General features: G+C 46.3%; 3 protein-coding genes across 7 annotated transcripts in view; 1 reads left to right on the top strand and 2 right to left on the bottom strand.

Moving 5' to 3' along the window:
* The window catches only part of LOC120953020 (serine/threonine-protein kinase minibrain), a 60,933-nt gene extending 43,586 nt beyond the window's left edge, over positions 1–17,347 (top strand). For all 5 annotated transcript variants that reach the window (XM_040372672.2, XM_040372668.2, XM_040372670.2 and 2 more), the window contains 6 exons: positions 1,719–1,887; positions 1,990–2,157; positions 2,258–2,431; positions 3,207–3,319; positions 3,428–4,007; positions 9,847–17,347. In XM_040372672.2, the coding sequence (XP_040228606.2) occupies positions 1,719–1,887; positions 1,990–2,157; positions 2,258–2,431; positions 3,207–3,319; positions 3,428–4,007; positions 9,847–11,132 (2,490 nt within the window). In that variant the 3' untranslated portion in view covers positions 11,133–17,347. The remainder of the gene's footprint in view (positions 1–1,718; positions 1,888–1,989; positions 2,158–2,257; positions 2,432–3,206; positions 3,320–3,427; positions 4,008–9,846) is intronic.
* LOC120950705 (zinc finger protein 622) lies at positions 15,813–18,974 on the bottom strand. Its single transcript, XM_040368959.2, has one exon. The coding sequence runs from the start codon at positions 18,799–18,801 to the stop codon at positions 17,623–17,625; it is 1,179 nt and encodes a 392-aa protein (XP_040224893.2). The 5' UTR covers positions 18,802–18,974; the 3' UTR covers positions 15,813–17,622.
* A 97-nt stretch (positions 18,975–19,071) lies between these two features.
* LOC120950706 (uncharacterized) lies at positions 19,072–20,197 on the bottom strand. Its single transcript, XM_040368960.2, has 2 exons — positions 20,044–20,197; positions 19,072–19,963 (listed from the first exon to the last, which is right to left on the bottom strand). The coding sequence occupies exons 1-2, from the start codon at positions 20,194–20,196 to the stop codon at positions 19,094–19,096; spliced, it is 1,023 nt and encodes a 340-aa protein (XP_040224894.2). The 5' UTR covers position 20,197; the 3' UTR covers positions 19,072–19,093.
* Between the last annotated feature and the right edge of the window lie 1,945 nt (positions 20,198–22,142).

Here is a 22,142-nt window from a genome sequence, read left to right as displayed (position 1 = left end):
TTAATCGTCTCCCGGTTGAGTATCCTTTGCGAAGGCTTATAATGCATTCAGCTATGAAGAGAGAGCGAGAGAGAGACACACACACACATACAATACACGGACAGACAGGTCGTTGTATGATGGGAGAGATTTGGACCGTCTCCATAGAGCAAAGGCGTCCGCGGAATCTTCTTCCGGTTCGTATGTGTATGTATGTGTCTGTGTCAGCCTTCTTTTTTTTTTGTTCAATGTCCGCTTCGGTTAGGGAAGCAAACGTGGTTTTGCTGGCAGTATGTTTTCGTTTAGCTTATGGTTGATTTTTGGTAAAACATTGATTTGGACTCGTTGGAGGCCGCTGGGACTGTTCAGGCAGCTGTAGTTTTAAAGCGCAAACAATTTTCCTTCTAAAACCCATTCCATCAATACAAGAAACGAAAAAGGCTTGCTCCTCACCATTGTTTCCATCTTTAATTATTCGTTTTTTGTCAGCATAAGTAATTTATAAAATGCTTTATTGCAAATCCACCAACTCTTCCGTCCATTCATACTTACCAAACAGGACTTAGTACGGGGTACATTTGAATCGATTTTGAACGAAGCCGCTCGCTCGCCGCAATCGCTGGGCAATCTGGATTTCTAATCCGAAATGAATTAAACTTCCCAAGCCAAGCTGTTTCGCTCAGCTGTTCATTGTAACCCCAGCGTGCCAAATCTCCACCCATAGGACATGCGACTCCACCCCGTTCTGCCCTCGTTTTCCTCGTGCGGTGCTGTTTCCTGCAGCAGCCAGCCTGGTCGCTGTTGTTATGAAAAATGCACACAAAGACACAATAATGGACGCCCGGAGCAGTTCCAGCATGTACTTCTTTTACTTTCTCTGCTCTGCTGCTCCGGGTTGCTGCTTTTCGCATCTTCTTATCGCACAGCATCACACATACACACCGCTTATCAAGCCCGAACCCATGAGCAGCAGTTTTCCGCGTCCTCGCTCGTCCTCTCGCTGCCCGCCCGCCCGCCTGGACGCGTTTCACGGAGTTTGCTCTTTCTCCGGCAGCACGGTACGGAATGCCCGCGAGGAAACCGCCCTGGAATGTCTGGGATGCGATGGCATTGCCTTCTGTAGGTCGGGGTGGGTGGGTTCGCTTGTTCTTACCCGCCGTCCCGCCGCACCGGCTGCGGTGGTGGCACAGCATTCTTTTGTTCTCGCTCGGAAACATAAAATGCATGTGACAGGCCGAAGAAGAATCATCGAGACACTGTCGAGCGCGAGACCTGTTCACGAAAGGTTCTGTGCAACGCTGTGTCTTCCCTTCTGGCAACACACACACATACTCGCGTATAGAATGTGGGGAAGTCTGTATGCTGCATGAGGTGGTAAAAAACAGGGGCAGTGTTTGAGATGGATGCGGAGTTGACGAACGTCTTGTACACTGCACGCCACATACATTGTGCGCACTGGGGGAGGATTGGGTTAAAGGGTGCAACGGAGCATCTCGCCTGTGCCGAGCCCTTTAACATAAACCTTCCCCCCCCCCTGCAAACTGCCACAACAAAAAGGACAAACAAATAATGAACTATAAGCAAAACAGGAGGAGGAGGCAAACCCTTCTTCACAAAATATGCCGCAAACGGTGCGGCGTGTTAGAAATCCGATGCGCTAATGTGACGTTTAATTATTATTCTCTCTCTCTCTCTCTCTCTCTCTCTCTCTCTCTCTCTCTCTCTCTCTCTCTGTGCAGGTTTACTATGCCAAAAAGAAGCGAAGAGCACAGCAGACCCAGGGCGAGGACACGTCCCACAAAAAGGAGCGGAAGCTGTACAACGACGGTTACGACGACGAGAATCATGACTATATCATTAAGAATGGCGAGAAGTTTCTCGATCGATACGAGATCGACTCACTGATCGGTAAGTGACGACTTGCTCTGCGTTCGTACGATCCCTGGTCGGATGCGCTATCGTGTGGACAGAACGTTATGCTAATGTTGCGTTTTCTCTCTCCCCCTCAAGGCAAGGGAAGCTTCGGGCAGGTGGTGAAAGCGTTTGACCACGAGGAGCGCTGCCAGGTGGCGATCAAAATCATCAAAAACAAGAAACCCTTCCTAAACCAAGCACAAATTGAGGTCAAGCTGCTGGAAATGATGAACCGGGCCGACGCGGAAAATAAGTACTATATCGGTAGGTACCGCCACCACGCGGGTTCTCGTTCTCTTCCAGAAATTTGCTCGGAGCACACTTATTGATGATGTTACTTCTTACTCTTTTGCATTTCCCACAGTTAAGCTAAAGCGGCACTTCATGTGGCGAAATCATCTATGTTTAGTATTCGAACTGTTATCCTATAATTTATTCGATCTACTGCGCAATACAAACTTCCGCGGCGTCTCACTGAACCTGACGAAAAAGTTTGCCCAGCAATTATGTACGGCGTTATTATTTTTAAGTACACCAGGTAAGTGGCGATCACAGTGTATTGGGAAAGTGTGCCAAGTGTGTTAAGGAAGCAAACAGCATTTAGTTGGAATGTTGGAATTTCCATCACATGTGTTCAGTATTGGGGTATAATTGCTTCATGGCTTACAGTAGTGCGCGTTATATTAAAAGAGGCACATTTGCATAAACGTTCCTGTTCCAAGATTCTATTTCGTATGTACTTCGTTACTGCAGCAGTATCTTCTGGTTTTCATTAAGTGACTCTTTCGCAATAATCGGACCCAGATAATGGTCGAAAATGTGCATGGAATATGTTAGCCTAGTATGGTAATGTTATAATGGTTTGCTGCGTGTTTTTTTTCATCTGCACTAAAACAGCCCCAAAGAGAAACTTGTACATGGGGAGTCGTTGATTTGCATATTAGTACAATAGTAGATAACTCGAAGGTAGTAGAGCACCGCGGTCTGCGTGGCTGCAGGAGTGTTTACTATGGTAATGTTTAGTTTGGCTGCAGTTTATTTGCTTTTCATGATTGTTATATTTTAAACTGGCGTTACACGCTGACGGAACGAACGTATTCTCTTTTCCATAACACTGTCGATGTTAATGTATGTGTTTGCAAACACAATTTAGAATCGTTTTTATACCTTTATGGTGGTTTTCAGCTCACAAGAGAAATGCTACGCTAATGTAAGGGGAGATAAGCTACAGCATTGCTATCTAATGTTCGCAAAAACATCATGCCGACCAGCAATGAATGATGTTTAATGTTTGTTTTCCTTTCCTTTTGCAGAATTAAATATCATACACTGTGATTTGAAACCTGAAAATATACTACTATGTAATCCAAAACGATCAGCAATTAAGATAGTGGACTTTGGCAGCTCCTGTCAGCTGGGACAGCGGGTAAGTGTACAGTTTACCGCGGAGAGGGCGTTTTGCGGCCCATCTAGCCCCGTTCTAGTCATGTCGCTAACCATTCCACCCGTTCGGCAATGCCGCTACGCTTTACAGATATATCAGTACATACAATCACGCTTCTACCGATCGCCAGAGGTACTGCTGGGGATACCGTACGACTTAGCAATCGACATGTGGTCGCTCGGGTGCATCCTGGTCGAGATGCACACCGGTGAGCCACTGTTTTCCGGCTCGAACGAAGCCGACCAGATCAACCGGATCGTGGAGGTGCTCGGTATGCCGCCGAAGCACATCCTCGACCAGGCGCACAAAACACGCAAATTCTTCGAGAAGCTCCCGTCGGACGGTAGCTACGTGCTGCGCAAGACGCAAAACCAGCGCAAATACAAACCGCCCGGCTCGCGCAAGCTGCACGACATACTCGGCGTCGAGACGGGCGGGCCGGGCGGCCGGCGGCACGGCGAGCCCGGCCACAGCGTGTCGGACTATCTTAAGTTTAAGGACCTCATCCTGAGAATGCTGGACTACGACCCGAAGACGCGGGTCACACCGTACTATGCCTTGCAACACAACTTCTTCAAGCGAACCTCGGACGAAAGCACCAACACGGCCAACACGATCAGCTCGCTGAGCACGAGCCCGTCGGTCAGCACGCAGGATCAACCGAGCCATGGTGAGTATGGTCAGGCGCGTCAGCAGCGACGCAGCTTGCTGCCCCTGCCGCCCGCACTGCACGAGGAACAGATTGCTGGTGCGCGGAAGGCGGCGGGCGCCCTACCGTCGTCCTACACCTCCAGTGCGGCGACAGTTTCGTCTGTCTCCTCCTCTTCCTTCTATCATCCCTCCACCTTTCTTGCCGCTAAAGGTGGCGACCATCGCCACCAGCAGCATCAGCCCAAGCTTAAATTTCAACCAAAGCCTTCTGGTGGGGTTGGTGGTGGTGGTGCTGTGATGCCTTCGGCTAAAAGCTTAACATCTGCCACATCATCATCAACAACATCATCGAAATCATCGTCCTCCTGTACCACATCCTCCTCCTCCTCCGCATCATCGGCATCGTCATCGACATCATCGCTCTCGGCCTCATCGCTGTCCGTCTCGACCTCCACCTCGGCACCGTCGGTCTCATCCGCCGTGTCATCCGTGTCGGGTGGCGCTGGTGGCGGGAGCAGTAGCAGCTCTCACTTGGCAAAGAATGCCAAAGTTTCGCAGCCAGAGCTTGACGATAGGTTGAAAAAGATACACATCGTGCATCCGTCGACCGTCGAGAAGGCTTTTCTTTCGTCCGCTTACCTGAAGTAGACAAAGCCCCACGCGCGCTCTCTCTCTCTCTCGCTCGTATGTTGCAAAGTTTGTTCGGAGTTTGTTGTTGTTCATTTTGGCCTAACTTCATCCCACTAACACAAGCGTGCGTTTGACGGTGGTTTGCAGTGAAGCGTTCATCTGGCTAATGCGCTAACTAAACGGTTGCGACGAGGAGCAGCTCTGCGTTTTCGTTTTGATTTCTTTTTTTTTCTAACTACACCACGTTTAAAAAATACGCGCTGGAATACTGATTTTGAGTGCTTTGCCGCCACTGAAGGTGAATTTGGAAAATGTTTCTTTGCGTAATATGTATGTGTGCGTGTGGTGTGCATATGTTTGTGTAATTACTTTGTGCTTTGAGTTTTTAACAATATTATTATCCCTAACAACGAACATTTCCAAATGAAGTTGTGCCATTTGTGCTTACCCTGTACGAGTACGCCCATTATGTCCACTATTCCATTTCGTTAAAAATGTTGGCCACCTCTATGATGAAAGCTTTACACAATTTGATCGTCTGATAGCGTTTGCTACCTTGTCCCGATTGTTCTATAGTATTCATTGTAGTATCATACGATTGTGATCGTATACTGCAGAGATCGCTCACACTTTTTCTTCTCTTCTATTCTCTCTCTCTCTCTCTCTCTTCTTTCTCTCTCTTCTTTCTCTTTATATGTGTGTGTTCCTTTCCCTGATTGCTTTCTACCCATTAACATGCATCTCCCCTTCCGCACTATCCGCACGGCTTTCGGGCGCTTAACATCGGCAGACGAGCGTCGATGACTCGAAACGGAGGATAACAGCCGGCAACAGCAAGCGCAACCGCAACCGACGGCTCCTCAAGTGCACCGTAATAACAGTAATAAGTAGAATCATCCTGTGCTCGGCAGTTGTGCAGCCACGTTCTACTAATCCTACTGCTCCAACCTTAACCAAACATTACACAGCATTGAAAGTGAACGTCAGAACAGAGGGCAAATCGTGTGGCCGCGGGTGGGTGATTAGCAGTTTTAAACGGTTACAGGCAGACGGCAGGCATGGTTATAGGGTAGCGAACGTGCGGCTAGGAAATGGCAAAAAGAAAGAAACCACCATCATTCCAAGCACTATCGCAGTGCATACGACAATTGTACTGGATAGAGCTGAAGCTGGGCAAACGCTGGGAATCTAGCCTCTACTAGCCGCTTGGATTTGGAAAATGTTTCTTTGCGTAATATGTATGTGTGCGTGTGGTGTGCATATGTTTGTGTAATTACTTTGTGCTTTGAGTTTTTAACAATATTATTATCCCTAACAACGAACATTTCCAAATGAAGTTGTGCCATTTGTGCTTACCCTGTACGAGTACGCCCATTATGTCCACTATTCCATTTCGTTAAAAATGTTGGCCACCTCTATGATGAAAGCTTTACACAATTTGATCGTCTGATAGCGTTTGCTACCTTGTCCCGATTGTTCTATAGTATTCATTGTAGTATCATACGATTGTGATCGTATACTGCAGAGATCGCTCACACTTTTTCTTCTCTTCTATTCTCTCTCTCTCTCTCTCTCTTCTTTCTCTCTCTTCTTTCTCTTTATATGTGTGTGTTCCTTTCCCTGATTGCTTTCTACCCATTAACATGCATCTCCCCTTCCGCACTATCCGCACGGCTTTCGGGCGCTTAACATCGGCAGACGAGCGTCGATGACTCGAAACGGAGGATAACAGCCGGCAACAGCAAGCGCAACCGCAACCGACGGCTCCTCAAGTGCACCGTAATAACAGTAATAAGTAGAATCATCCTGTGCTCGGCAGTTGTGCAGCCACGTTCTACTAATCCTACTGCTCCAACCTTAACCAAACATTACACAGCATTGCAAGTGAACGTCAGAACAGAGGGCAAATCTTGTGGCCGCGGGTGGGTGATTAGCAGTTTTAAACGGTTAGCGGCAGACGGCAGGCATGGTTATAGGGTAGCGAACGTGCGGCTAGGAAATGGCAAAAAGAAAGAAACCACCATCATTCCAAGCGCTATCGCAGTGCATACGACAATTGTACTGGATAGAGCTGAAGCTGGGCAAACGCTGGGAATCTAGCGGCTAGTAGAGATAAATGAATCAATTGAGAAGAGCAATAAACAAACAATTCGGAAGTGTTTATAGGTATTGGTAATAGCATAAGGCACACATACACACATACACACACAAGCATGTACATTTTTTCGGCCCATCCCAACTCAGACAACGCTCCATAATTCAGCCATCGTATCTCACACTCGTTCATTTCGGGGATCTTCCAATAGGCGTCGTTTTGTGTATGGGATTGTTGTGTTTTTTGTTTTGTTTTTGGTTCCGGTTTTCCCATGTCTGTGAACAGCGTTTTAATTTGTGTGTGTGCAAACTTAACAGGGACAATGGTAGGGGGGAGGAAAGGTTGAAACAAGCAGACATTTCGAATTTGACTGAGTGACAAAGTACGGGGAACATATGGAAACGAGAAGATTGATTTGAAGTGTTAGTAGAAACCGTGCGCGCGATATACGGTTGAAAGAAGGGCAGTAAAGAAGTGATGACAAACTGAAATTGAACCTGACATGAAACCTGCAGTGTCAAAACAAGAGAGAAACCCGTATCGTGCATTGCAACTAGGTGTACCGGTTGTTGTACGATACAAACAATACAAATAATAACAAGTAATAATATACATACATCCAAAACAAAACTAAACTAAATACACATATACACACACACACATAGGAGACAACACAAAAGAAACTCCCTTTTTTAAGAAACATAAGCATTATAAAGTATAAGCAGATACATGGCATGAAATAGATGAAATAGAATAAAACTAGACAAACCATGAAACCCCAAACAGAGCAAAGCGATAAAAAAAGAATAAATACATAAAACCCGAGACGACCTATATTTAGAGTAACCCAGTAATTCAACATAAGCTCCTTTGGCGAAGGAATGAAATCACGTAAAGCTAGACACACAGTACCATGCGGGATAGAGACGCAAAGTAAAAGCAACTTGAAAAAATACCTGCAAAGATTGTGTCACAGCGCGGAAAGGATTGCGCGCTGCGATTGCATTATACATTTACATTGAAAGTAAGGGTTGGTGGGTCATGCGGAACGAAGATGAAAGAGAAATAGTATTGAAAACAAACAAAAAATTGAAAACAAAAACACAAAAATAAACAAGTACCAGAAGACTTTAGATTGTAACAAATGAGGGTGGGGTAATTGAACGGTTATGTTTAGGGAAAGAACAAGGAAAAAAGCAACTGGAGATCCAGCAGCAAACGCAAATCTAGACTACAAACGGTTCACTCCTCGGTTCACAAACAAAACCCACTACAATCAATCATGACACTATCTCGACTGATTTGCACTGTAGAAATGCTAGAGTTTCGTGTATGGATTGACATCCCAGCTCACAAGGTGTTCATTTCTCGAGGTACAATTCTTTAACTGAAATGGTGTGAAAGGCATTAATGCATTAATGGGTTGGCATAGTACGGAAGCAACTGAATGTTTCAAAATAGTACAATGTATCGGAATGTTAAGAGAGCAGAAAACATCACGTAATACGCCACGCAGCATAGATTAGGTATATGGTACGTTTCATTGCTTTTGTTTTACTTTCCTCAAAAGCTCCGAACTTCTGCAGTGTGCGTGCTGTAGCGAGAAAAGTAGGAACTTTTTTATTAAATACATAATATAGTCATCTTTTCCTCACCAATACCTCCAGTATTCAACAGCAATCGTGTATAAGAAAAAAAAAATGCGGTATGAGAATGGGATGCAGCAGAGCGCAAAAGGGCTATGAGAAAAGCTAGAAGACATATTATGTGAATAGTTCTTAAACGACAAACACACACACACACACACACAAGCTCACTCACAAGACGTTTCCACACCAACGCTATCCTATATGATTATGATTATTTATTTGTCTGCATCCCGATAATTACGTCTCCTCCAGTTCATACACACTTTCTCTCTCTCTCTCTACACACGTTCAAACACACATACACTCAGTCACACACATGCATATTCCTTCGTGTCCCATAGTACACATATAATGGTAAGGGCTGGGGAAGAGTACGTAATAATGGTGAAATGAAACGGGTGGAAGAAAGTATAACAGAACCAAACCTGACTACAAGTACCATAAAGAACATACCAAATAGTATAAACTACAGAACAAGTAAAGAAAACAAACAAACAAACAAACAAACAAACAGAAACAGTGAAGTAATGGGAAAGTAAGCATGAAGGGAAATAGGTGAAAGGAAACAACATGCAGAACCGGATTGTTTGATTTTTTGTTTCTGAGACTTTGAGCCTCTCGAAGGCTTCGTCTCGCTAACAGGAATAGGTAAAGCTTTCTCTCCCCCCCCTCTCCCCCCCCCTCCCCCTACCCGAATGTGAGTCCCTTATGCGGTATGCGAAAATGAACCTGTGGATCGATGGCGGATGTGGAGATAGGAAAGCAAGCAATAGCACATAATCAAATGTAAACGAGAATGCCAAAATGCAGACTAGAACTAGAGATGTAAAACAGCACGATACGTGTTCAGCAACAAGCATACATGATGAAACCAAACATAAAAACAACAGCGAAAAAGAGAGAGATAGAGCGATAAAGAGTTAGAGAGAGAAAGGCACTTTTTTTCTTTGGCTTGGTTGATGGTGGTGGAATGGCGCGCTAGAAAACGTGAAACATGACAGAATTGTACAGAATAGCAGAGCCAGACAGATACAGAGAAAGAGGAAAGGGAAAGAGTATTGCGATGTTGTGCACAGAGGTGGTGGAGCCTACAATCTTCTACATATTTTTTGGGTAACGTTTAACACTTTCTACTAATGGTAGTAATCAGTTTGTGTGTGTGCTTTTAATTGCTTCCTTTTCGGTATGTTGTTTGATTTTTGTTCGTTTACCCTACCAGAACGAAAATGCATCTTTCGTTGTAAAATCTTGTTTTTTTTCTTACATTTATGTATATGTTTTTTTCTTCTTTCTATTTTCGATGGTACCACAGTTACACAGTTGTTTTCTGTTCCATGTTGATTTGAAGTAGTGAAACATTTGCTTATATTTGGTTGTTACTGCATGCGAAACACCGTTTTCCCCCCTCCCGCTTTGCTCGCAACACCATTGAAACGGGGTCGTATAGGTCCTTACTAACTGCTTGTTTTATTTCCCTTCCCCAGGTCTATCATCCCTGCATCAGCAGCAATCGTCACAGCCCCCTAGCCAGCAGCAAACACAACCAAAAGCGCCACAGCAGCAAACGCTCGTACTGCTGGCGCAACCCGCCACAGTCGGAACGAACGGGACACACAACAACAACAACACTAACAGCAGTAGCAGCAGCAGCAGCAACAGCAGTGGCGGTGCCGTGGCTGGGAATGGTGCCATCGCTGGAAGCAGTAGCGTTACTGGTGTCAGCACCGCCGCCGGTGTGATAGTGCCCGGCAGCAATGTCGTTGGCTCCTCAACCGCACCCACCACATCATCGTACCCGCTTGCCATGGATTGTGATCCACCGGCGATGGTCAGCCTTGGTGGCCACCATGCCGGCGGTTCGGCCGCGGCCCGATATGGAAACACCGCAGTTAGTGCGTCCGGAGCGGCGCCCGCCCCATCCCACTATCACCGGAGTCGATACTTAGCCCAGCAGCAGCAGCAACAGCACCAGCAAGCACAACAAGGACAGCATTTGCAAGGCTCCGCCTCGCACCTAGGTTCGTCCGCGTTGGTGGTTGGTGGCGGAGGAGGACACAAAAGCTACGCACCTGCCTCGTTACCACTCGACCTAGGCAGCCACATGGCGTCGTCGCTGGGCGGACTGGTGATACCGGATCACCATGCGCCGGCCGCCATGTCCGGTAGCTTTCTGGCGCACAACCTCTCCATGCCACCGGGCGGTGGTGTAGTTGGGCCGGGCAGTATTGGCGGTATGCCGGTGGGAGGAGCGGTCGGCTACGCACCGTTTTCGGTGAACGAAGCGATGCTGATGGCGGCGGCAGCGGCCAGTAGCGGCGCCGGTGGCAGCGTTGGCCCACTCGGCAGTGGTAACAGCTTGGGCGTGATCGGTGGTCCGATTGGTGTCGGGTCGGTTTCTACGGTCGGACCTGCGTCACTCGTCGTCGGTGGATCAGCAGCAGCCGTTAGTGTCGGTGTCGGTGTTAGCAGTCATCATCTCATCGGCGGCACCGGAAGTAGCATTAGCAACAGTAGTAGTAGTAGTAGTAGCACCAATGGAGGAGGAGGAGGAGGCGCAGGACTAGCAGGGCCGTTAGGGAGTGGGACCGTTGGTGCGGGGTCCGGCTCGGCCAGCGGTGGTAGCAGTGTAGGTTCGGGCGGAAGCGGTATAGTTAGCAGTAGTAGTGCGAAAGGACACGGTCGGGGGCCACCGGGCGCTCCGAGCGATCGGGACGAATCATCACCTATGGTTGGTGTTTGCGTGCAGCCGAGTCCAGTTATCATTCACTGACACTGAACACAGACAGACACATAGCCCACAAGTGCATACCTTTTTTATGTTGTTGCTTGCATAAACTTTGCAAAACATACATAGTAGGGAGGGGGAAATCGATGTAAGGATACAAGGTACGTGCTCCCCCCCCCCCCCCCCCACTTTCCCTTTAACACAAACGTTTGCTTACCACAGGATGCTAGTAGAGCGCAGCTGAATCCGAATCCGTTTACATCGCGTATCACCTTCACTCGACTCAAACCATGCCACGTTCCATCTTCATACTCATCAGCATTTGCCACAGCATGTAGACAGATGGGAGGTTGTTCTTTTTTCTTCAACAGCACAAATTACCACTTTGCAAACCACCGCCTGCCCTGCGTGGGCAGCGGTCCAATCACGTCCAGGCGCGAAATCATCATCAAACAAGCTTCATCCAATCAATCCATTGGTAGTGAGGAAACGGGTGCGCAATTTTGTGCGACTGTGGTGCAATGGGTCCGATCCACCAATACAATACAGCGTCGTAGACTAGTGCGTTGCGGGAAGCTTTCGGGCCATTTTCGGCCCAGTTTCCAGCCTCCCTCTGGGGTAGCTGCTGCTGTTCCTTTACTGGCTTTGCTTTGTCTCCCAACCGACGAATGTATGGGGTACGGCCGCGAATTGATGCCAAACACAGATGAGCCAGGTTCAGCCAGCTGTGCGCCGCAAATTTTTGTAGGACGGCGTAGAAGAATGTAGACACGTGCAGGCAGCCAGGGGAGCGGAGGTGTTTCGTTTTAACACAGGCAAAGAAACGGCCAGGCGTTACACAAATAAGATAAACAGTTTTTTGCTAATGGTACTGCCACGGTAACAATCGGTTTTGGAGCAACATGCGACAATGTACACATACATCCTTGTAGGGAGGGACAGATGCTAACATCTGCTCGTTTTTTTAAGCGCTTAAACCATGTGTGGTTAGGGAGAGAGCGAGCGAGAGAGAGAGAGAGAGAGAGAGAGAGAGAAAGATAGAGAACGCGGTCTCTTGTGCGGTCGTTCGTTTGCGGCGTGATGATGCCCGCGCCAAACAGTCCAAAACGGTAATGATGTGTTCCGAAAGGTTTAATGAATTCCTATTACTACCAATCTCTGTGTTCTCCGGCAGGAAGTGAGCAGGAAGCTGTGCGTATGTGTTTGTGTGTGTGCGTGTGTGTGTGTGTGTGTGTGTGTGTGCGTATGCGTGTGTGTATGTATGTGGTATGCAATTTTCCGTGGGTTGAGGGGGAAACCGAAACTAGTGACATAAGATCGTGAAAGGTTTTAATGATGATGATGATGATGATGATGATGGCGCAACATGCATGCTCCGCTCGTAAACAGCAACGGTGTACCGGTGTGTGAACTCGGCATTCTCGCGTAGTTGTGTGCATTTTTGTCTCACCACTGCTACACTGCAGATTCATTTCGATTTCAAACCCTTATTGGGCTTCGGAAAGAGCAGCATACTATTATTTTATCTGTAGATCAGAATTGTTTTACTTATTCACGGCCACGGACGGAGCGAACCGCTTAGTAGCATAATTGAAATATTTTACGGAATTGTGAATAGTATACGGTTCGGTTGTAGGGACTGCTACCCGAGCTGCAAGCGTGCAGCACTAACGGGCCTAGCTGCTTGTCCATATTGGGCTTCAGCGGTGTGGTTTTGTGAAGGAAAGTTATTTTTTAGTGAGAATGTTGGTCCTGACATTCATTTAGAATGAAGCTTACATTTGAATGTGGCTTAAACACGATGGAATTGGTTTGATGAATAAAACATTTTGCACCGGTATACTAATTCCCGGTGGGTGTGGATCGAATGGGAATATGAACTGTGAACTTCACGGCGAACCTGTTGCCTGTGCTACTCTGGAAGGGCGCACAGAAATCTTAACAAATGTTTTTTTTCCATCTCGTCTTATCTTTCGATCGAGAGCTTGGATGTGTTGCCATGGTTCGTCAAAATAAAACTCGTCGTAATTCCGACTGGATGAATGCTAACCGATCCCGGTGACTACCGGTTGTCGTCTGTTGTGAGCGGCTGGGCAGTGTGATGCGGACGGGGGCTGTTTAGTAAAAGTGGGTGGGCTTAGGACAAGTAAGCAGCGTAAGGTTAGAAAATTGGGAAACTTTAAAATACGTTTATGGGCGGATAGTTTTTGTCACGATGTTTTTTTCTTCTTCTTCTTCCTGTTTCCCTGCGGCGATCATACATTGATAATGGAAGGGAACGCGCGTTAGAAATCATATGAAAAAGGAAGGGGAACTGCAAAAACAGAGCCGGCGGAAGGCAAAAAGTCTGTTTTTTTTTGCACGCACGGAAGGGTTTGTTGGCATCGGTGGCGGAAAGGCGGATGAAGCAAATGCACGAACTCGGTGTAAAGCATGAGAGGAACATGAATGTACATATTAACTGATTAGCACTAATGATAAATATCAATAATTAATATAGTAATATTATTAAACGAAGAAGCAGAACACGGCAACAAAACAAGGAAACCAACACAAAAAAAAAACACAAAACACGGATTGTAAATGAATGGCGTGTGCGGAATAAGTCAAAACATGGACGGTTAGATTTGCAATTTGCTAAGCTGCAGCAGCTGCACCGGCAAATCGGGAAGGTTAATAGGGATGATATGTACCGAAATCCAACACACACACACACACACACACACACACATACAAACAAACATATACATACATACGCATACGTTTAAGTAAGAAAATGGTGAAAAGAAACAAAAAAAAAAAAGAATTACTATACCGTAAGTGAAAAGAAATAGATCAAATAACTAAAGAAAGTAAATTAATTAAATTAATTATACTAAAACAAACGGAAAGGAAAGGAAGAAAGACAACAGCACGAGATAGCAAAAGGGAGGAGAAGGCAAAGCAACAAAAAAACACACACACACACACCCGTAAATGCAAACCAACACAGCATGGCGCAATGCGGAGGAAATAAATGTGCAAAACGAACGAAGAAGGTCGAAAAGTAATAAGAAATAAAAAAAGAAAGAAGCAAATTGGCACCTATTTTGGAAAGGTGGGTCGAAAAAAAAAGCTAGACAAAAAGAGAAGACAAAATGGCAACACACCACGTACACAGGCACGGAGATACACAACCAGCTACCAAGAGACACATATGTAGAAGAGAACACAACAAAATACACGGTATAGTGTGCAAAAGAAATGGTGGTAAAGAATAGAAAGTAAAGCTTAGTGTGCCGAACCACAAACGCTAATGAACAATGTGGAAGAGAAAGAAGAAAACATTACAATACACACATACACACACACACACATACCAGCGGCCGATGAGAACAAAACAACAATGGGCAACAGAATGTTTGCAACGGGGGAAAAAGATCAACAGGAAGTAGTAGCAGTTGTGTTATCTCACTCCGCCCCTCCCCCCCCCCCTTTTCTTCCCTCTCCCTTTTCCGAATCTATATTCTGGTGTACGAGCAGCGTGTTTGTATGGCGGTTGTGCAGTGTGTGTGTGTGTGTGTGTGTGTATCATTTTTTATAAGCTATGATAAATATAGCGCTTTACTCTGTACCCTCTGTGTAAAGAAAATGCAATCTACCCTAACAAAAAAAAACAAAAATCCTTATAATAGTGGAATGCTAAAGGAAACAGCTAACAAAAGAGGGAGAGAGAGACAAAGCAAACAGACAAGCATTGGAAATAAGATACATTGCGTGTGAAACTAACAAGACCCAATTGGCAGCGAAAGCAGAGCGTGAACAGTGAGTTCGAAAAAGAGAGACAGAGAGAAAGAAAGAGAGAGAGAGAAAATAGAACATGATTACTAAAGATACAAAACAAAGCAAATTCACCAATTTTCGCCTGGCGATAATCCGAATCATTTGCGTTTCGTTCGGTCTTTCTCTTCGGTTCGGTTCGATTTTGCCGTTTTGCGTACTAAAAACGAGAGTAAGAGAGAGAGAGAGAGAGCGAAACACGTGGACGCAGCCGCCGCGTTGTGTGGGTTTCGCGATTCGCTTCGAATATGGTGGCTCTGTTTCCGTGTCGTTTCCATGTGTCGGCTGGCTATTATGTGTGCTGCTGTACTGTTACATGCACCGCGTGCACAATTGTGTGCTGCAATGGAAAGAAACGTGTCGGCTGAATAGAAGACACAGTTGGCGTCCAGGATTTCTTCAGGAACAACAAACACAGCTGGTAGAGAAAGCATCTTGCGCGTTGCAACATTCTTAAAACTAACCGTAACATTTCTACGCAAAAGACCACGCGCGGTGGAGATGATGCGCGCATCTCATCGCAGATCCATTTGCGCGCGCGCATAACAGCGATGCGCGTCGTAGTAGCGATGAAAGTGGACGCATTTTGGGTATGTTTTTGGGGGGGAGAAAGCATTGCACAGTGAGGTACGTTTGAGCGCGTTGGCGAATGATCATGTCAGAATTATAGCTTCCTTTCCTTTTATTTTTTTTATACAAAACCGTTTGTAAAACAAAAGAAAACAAAAATTGCCACCGGAGAAAGTCATTGGAAATATAAAACGTGCAAAAGAGAACGGTTGACTGCTTAAGGTTAGAAAGAAATTAACACAAAAACACAAAAAAACACACACACACACACACACACACACACAAACACACTTACGTACACGTAAATGAAAAATCCCAAATGAAAATGATAACTGCCGGCACACGATGTATGCAAGTAACTAGATAAATCAGTCGCGAATTAAGCAAAGTATAACATTACCTGGTGTTGTAACATGTACAGAGACGAGCAGCAGCGTGGGGTTGCACGGTGTAAAGTAAGTGATGGAGGATGGAGGGAGGGGGGGGGGGGGCGCAACGTGTAAGATCAGCATAAAATACAGTAAATTCAATAGCATAGCGATTGTGAGTCTGGTGGCAGAAGGGTGAAGAAGGGGTCTTCTCCCGAGGCACGGGCGCGATTTGCGGGCCGCAAGATGCGTAAATTATTATTATTATATTTATATTCTATACAAACTCATTGCAACATAATACACATACATACATACATACATACGGACGACACGGCGGGAGGACAGCAAGGAAGCAGGGTGGACTTCTTTCCGATACAGAAGAATGCCCAATTCCTTACGAAGCGAACAAAACTTAGCCTTTGCCAGAAGAAAAGTATCCCCCGGCGTGTGAAGGAGGAGCTGGACAAAGGGAGAGTGTAGAAGGTACAAACTAGCTGCTCGGTGGTACAAGATAAATGGATTATGATTTGATACTGAACACGAATGCAGACCGGATGGCGCTTGTACAGTTTTGAGCGATCCACGAATGGGGTAAGGCGTTAGTCAATGGGAGGACCACGTTGGGTGGCGCGCGCGGAGTTGAAGGATGGAAGCTAAATTAATAATCTTAAAAAGAAAGCAACACGGATTGTGCGTGCATGCGTGCGTGCGTGCGCGTGTGTGTGTTTGTGTGGCGGAGAGCACGTGCGCATATCCGCGGACGCGTAGCAATAATTGGGAAGCGAATTACGGGATTAGGAAACGATAATGAAACGAGAGGATCTGGTCCGGTGGAGAGGAGGAGAGGGGCCTCGGATGGTGGTTTTTTGTGCTAAAATGAAAAAAAGAAAATAAGACAAAACAATACAAGATGATTGGGTAACACAAGTGGTGAAATACATGGAAGCGAATCAGTCATATAGAAATAGAATGTTTAGCGTAATTTAAGCCGTAATATGCCCTTCGCCAGTGAACACGCGGCATGGAGGGAAGCTGACAAGAGCCGGGTAGCGCAAATGCAAACAACGGAACAACAGAAAAAAGAAGGAAGAAAAGGAGGGCGAATGATCTTTTCCAGCAGTAGAACATGGCAGCGTGTAAGCAATGTAAAATTCGGCGATGAGTTGAGTTTCTGCTGCAGCAGAAGAAAGTAGAATTACCTTCAACCCCCACTGAAAGCACGTGAGATCACGTGGATTGCATGAAAAGAGAGAAAGCAAAAGTGTTAAGCACGGTAACGCATAACAAATAAGTGAGAAACAAATGAGCCGAAGAAAGAAGGGCGTTAAAACATGATAAGAAAAACGGAAAGAAACAAAAATAATCATGAAACCCCAAACAGAAGAGGAACGTAAAAAATCTAACCTGTGTGCGTGTGTGCGCTGGAGCATGTATGAACCTGTGGAAGCGGAAAACGAGAAAAGAAGTAAAAACAATGGCAAAAAGAAATTTTGAAAAATAGCCTGCCCAAGCGTACATTTTTTTCTGTCTGTTGCCTGGCAACGCATGGAAGTTATATGACCACATGATGACACGCACGAAAAGATTGCAATTACTCACCGATTGATTACAGTTTTGACAAGCAGGCGTATTCTCATGCGTGGCTGTGATTTCTTTCGGGCAAATGTTTTCTTCAGTAAAGATGAGCTTGTTGTACCGTGGAATGATAGGAATTACCTTTCCTGCTTCCTGATGTACGTGTACTCTTTATTTCGCAATCGCAACCTGTGTGTGTTTTAGAAGTTAACCTGTGGACGATAGTGGTGCTGCAGCTTGTTCGCCTTCACGCCGACCTGCTGCATGAGCTTAGCTTGCTGGCGCTTCATGACGTGCATGTCGCGCGCGTTCCGTGCCGCGGCCTCCTGCTGCGTCGAGGTCCATCCGAGCGACCGGTACTGTGCCAGTACCTTGTGCAGCTTCTGGGTCGATTTTTTCACCACAACGGCCCGGTTTGGATTGATGCGCTGCTTATAGTAGCGGAGCAGTGATCGGTGCCCTATCACGTTACCGGACGGCAGCACGAGCTGGAACTCGTCGCCATCCAACGCGTTCGAAGGGTCGAGTTCCGCGTCCACATCCATGCCCTCCTCGTGGTCCGGGTAGCTGCTACTGTAGTCGTAGAAATCGACGTACTCGGCCAGTGCACCACCCTCGTGCAGCATCTTGCAGTGGCCCTTCTCCGTCATGTGGCTGCGAACCGCCTCCATCGAGTAGAACGTTCGGCCCCGCTCGTTGCACCACAGGCAGATGTAGTCCCGGCACACCTTTTCCGCCAGGTAGGTCAGCAGACCCTCCACATCGACACAGAACTCCGCGTCCGGGATGAAGAACGAATGGACGATCGACATGTGCTTGATGTTCTCCAGCAGATCCTCGCTGTGGTGCGCACAGAAGATGCAATCGTTCCGCTCGATCGGATTTTCAAACTCGACATCTTCCCATTCGTCCGAGTCGCCGTCCTCGACCATCTCCTCGTCGCCTGCCGCCTCGGCTTCGGCCGCTGCTGCGGCTCGTGCTGCCGCGCGTGTCGACTTTACCGATACTTCCACCTCCGCGTCCATCCGCGTGCCTTCCGGCGCCGAGCCACTGGGGCCTCCGTTCGTACCATTGCTTTGGGCGAGGTACTGCTGCAGATTGTCCTTGTGCTTCCGGCTGTCCAGATGGTTGTCGTGAGCGTTTTTCGTTTTAAACACCTTCCGGCACGCTTTGCAATACAGCGACTGGTCTTCCTGCGCGGCGGCGTCTTCCGTTTTCTGCTGGATAAGCCGTTTCTCGAACTCCTCTATCGTTACGGGCGGCAGTTCGGCCAGCTTGCGCTTCAGGTTGTACCGATGCCAGTGGGTTTTGTAGTGCTCTCGCTGCATTTCGGCGGTCGCAAAACGAACGCCACAGTTAAGGCACGTAAAGCTAGACATGTTGCTGACTGTTTGGGTAGCTTCTTTGTCGATAATTTAACCACTTTTTGTGCAATCTCAGTAAAAAACGTGTTGTATGCTGCTGACGGGACTGCGGTATTGTTGTGAAATGTGTTTTCTGCACGCCAATGTTTATCCGTAGCTGTCAAAGTTTGTCAATTAGCGTATAGCTGCAGGTTCATTTCTTGGAAGGTTTGTGCCGTGTGTCTTCACTTAGCATGCGGGTATAATGTTTACTCAAAAAAGCAGATGTAAGTGAACACGATAAAATTAAAACGTTAAACCAGGTTTATTAAATATCCAAAATATCGTCCAACCATTGTTGAATGTCTTCCTTCGAATCTTTTCCCGAGCCTTGTGGGGACGGGTTCGTTGAGGTTGTCGCAACGGTTGGTTCAACTTTGGGAACGATTTTGGGGACAGTTTTACTCACTTCTGGTTCAATTTTAAGCTCGCTCAACTTGGCTTCCACGGGCTTAACTGGCTCTTTCGATGCATGCAATTGCTTTGTTTCTGTCCCACCGACGGAATCATCCAGTTTCGGGTTAGCAAATTTCCCAACGAAACATGGCGTTGGTTGCGGTTTCCTTGGCGGAGGTGGCATGTTTTCTTTGTGCTTCTGGGAAACAGGTCCGACTTTGACGCTCGACGATAGCTGGTCGGCAAAGGTTTGCTGGAACTTGTTCGTATGTATTTCCGCCTTTTGTCGCATTAGATTAAGCTCCAGCGTGCTGAATAGTGTTTCGTCGTATCCGTGTCGCTCGTAGAACGGGATGCACCCAAGGCTGGCGTTCAGCAGCTTCGTATCGATACGGAAGTACTCACTGAAGCGGTTCTTTTCATCCTCGCCCGGTAGATCGGTGTCCGGTTGTAGCCAGCGTTTCTCGGAGCTAAGCAGAAAGTGGCTCGCACTCGATGCCGGAAGCTCGAGCAGCTTCTCAAAATCGGCCGCCAGCAGCTGTTCGTCTTCCGTGTCGCTGTCGCTCGATGGAAGATTCCGCTCTTCGGTCCAGTTTTGCTGAATCTGGCGCTTGCCGTACCGATCGTCACAAACGACGAGCGGTGCCGTATGCTGTACTTCGGGGGGTTTAGGGCCACCCTTTTGCTTGGCTGGCTTTGGTGGTGGTGGTTTTTTGTGAACTTTGTCCTGACGTCGTTTCGCCTGCAAGGAAATGTGTTTACCATTAATTCATGCCCGCTTTGGCGCAGCGGAGTTTAGCGTGATGTCATCGGTATACCTACTGCGAAGGAAGCTTTATCCATTCTGTTAGAGAAAAGCTGTTTTTTACCAGACAACGCAAACAGTACACCGGGAGTTTGGGAAGGAAAGAATCGATTCAATTCATAAGGGATGTCCAAACAAGTTGTTCTCAAACGTAAACAAACCAGCCGCATTGACATGTCAGTGGTCGTCCACCTTGCTGCACAATGTGCCGAGAAAAGCCTTTTTGGGTTATTTAGCAGGTACAGTGGAGTATTTTTAGTGCAGTGGAAAGACATCCCTGGGTAACAAAATGTTGATTGTTGTATGACTTTGTGAGTTTTGGACTGGCAGCGGGCATTAAGTGTTACCTCCCTTACACTTTTCCTACACACTTATACACTGCCCATTCTGGCAATAGCTAGGTAGTAAATGATTTTTAATATTGTACCTCTCATCCGCCTTTTCGTGCGCCCGTACAAAAATATAAAAAATGCTTAATGTTAACCGATCACGTGATAAACGTGATCACGAATTGTTATCGGGAACAAAAATGAAATTGCTTGTTGTGTCTAGCGATGCTGCGACCTTTCAATGCGAAACCATAACTTCAATAACTTCAATGCGAAACCATACAACAGTACAGAGGGAAGCAGAAAGCTCTCAAAGCGAGGAAAGCTTCACTGTGTGGCTATTCCAGCAACAGATGGCGCCACCAGCTTTTTGTTGTTGCTATTTTTAGAATGCACCAGTCGTTTCTTCTTCTTCTTCTTTGGCTCAACAACCGTTGTCGGTCAAGGCCTGCCTCCCAAGCGCCACAGATTAAGCTTAAACGACTGGAAAATTGAATATTCATAGAAAAAAATGAAAGCTCCACAGCTTCATTGGTTTGATCAATAGATGGCGTATTTCAACACATCATTATATTGCTATCCTTTTCTTACAATGTGTTTCGACAAGTTTCATCTTATCATGACCTATATAGCCTTCTAACTTTCTGAGCAAAAATCTATATGAATGGTCGTGTGGTTAGATACGTGGGTATCAACACCAACGACCATTACTCAAATCTCACTTGCTTCAGTGCTGATAGATTAAGTTGGAGTTTAGTATTTAAACAATTGTATCGCCGTTCTAGTTCTAGCGATGCATAACTTCAATGCGAAACCATACAACAGTACAGAGGAAATGAGAAAGCTCTCCTCCAAGCGATGAAGCTCAACTGGTTGGGGTTTCCCACCAACAGAGAGCGCCACCAGCTTTTTCGCTATTTTTAGAATGCATGAGTCGTTTGCCGTCTGCTAAACGAAGTCTTTCTATATTCCGTTTAGGTAGAGTGCTTGAGTCGTTTAGAAGCCGTTTAGTGGTCGTTTAGTGGATTTGTGGCACTTGGGCTGTACCACTTGTGGTCTTGGCTTTCAGTGACTAATTGATTTCCCCCCATAGCAGGATAGTCAATCCTACGTATGGCGGCACGGTCTATTTGGGGATTGAACCCATGACGGGCATGTTGTTAAGTCGTACGAGTTGACGACTGTACTACGAGACCGGCACCAGTCGTTTACCGTCTGCTAAACGAAGTCTTTTAGATTCCTTTTAGGCTGAGAGCTTGAGTCGTTTAGAACCCGTTTAGTGGTCGTTTTGTGGATTTGTGGCACTTGGGTGAACGCATACCGAATCTGAAACTAATTCCCAACCCATAGTGATTCTAGAACAGATGCTGACCCCATACCCCAGTCTTGGAGATTATTCTGAACCCGTACCATCGAGTACAGATCCCTAGCCCATACTGGACCCAAAACTGATTCTGAACCCACACGTGTCCAGGAATAAATTCTGAGCCCATACCGTTCCTGGAACCAATGCTGGAACTGATTCCTCTTCAAACTACCCCATCTTTTCCTGTTAAAAAATTGAACAATTGAAAAAAGCAATGGTATTCAAATTACGTTTCTGAGCACCTTTTAGTTAAATTCGAATATTTGTGAAAATACTATGCACTTGCAAAAAAAAGGAACATTTTCCAACAAACATACATAACCCGATCTCTAGTAACTAGTAATTTAAAATAAGCCAATAAGCTGATTTCCTATATTATAATGCACACATTATTGCTGTAACGTTGTACAAAAGCTTTTAT

Source organism: Anopheles coluzzii, chromosome 2 (genome assembly GCF_943734685.1).
Source record: "Anopheles coluzzii chromosome 2, AcolN3, whole genome shotgun sequence".
Lineage (NCBI taxonomy): Eukaryota > Metazoa > Arthropoda > Insecta > Diptera > Culicidae > Anopheles > Anopheles coluzzii.
This window is presented reverse-complemented; position numbering and strand designations above follow the sequence as displayed.

Excerpts from the sequence above, each read along its gene's own strand:
- LOC120950705 (XM_040368959.2), bottom strand. The coding sequence starts at position 18,801 with ATGTCTAGCTTTACGTGCCTTAACTGTGGCGTTCGTTTTGCGACCGCC.
- LOC120950706 (XM_040368960.2), bottom strand. The coding sequence starts at position 20,196 with ATGCGGCTGGTTTGTTTACGTTTGAGAACAACTTGTTTGGACATCCCT. Across the intron at positions 19,964-20,043 it reads TGGATAAAGCTTCCTTCGCA|GCGAAACGACGTCAGGACAA; the intron begins GTAGGTATACCG and ends ATTTCCTTGCAG.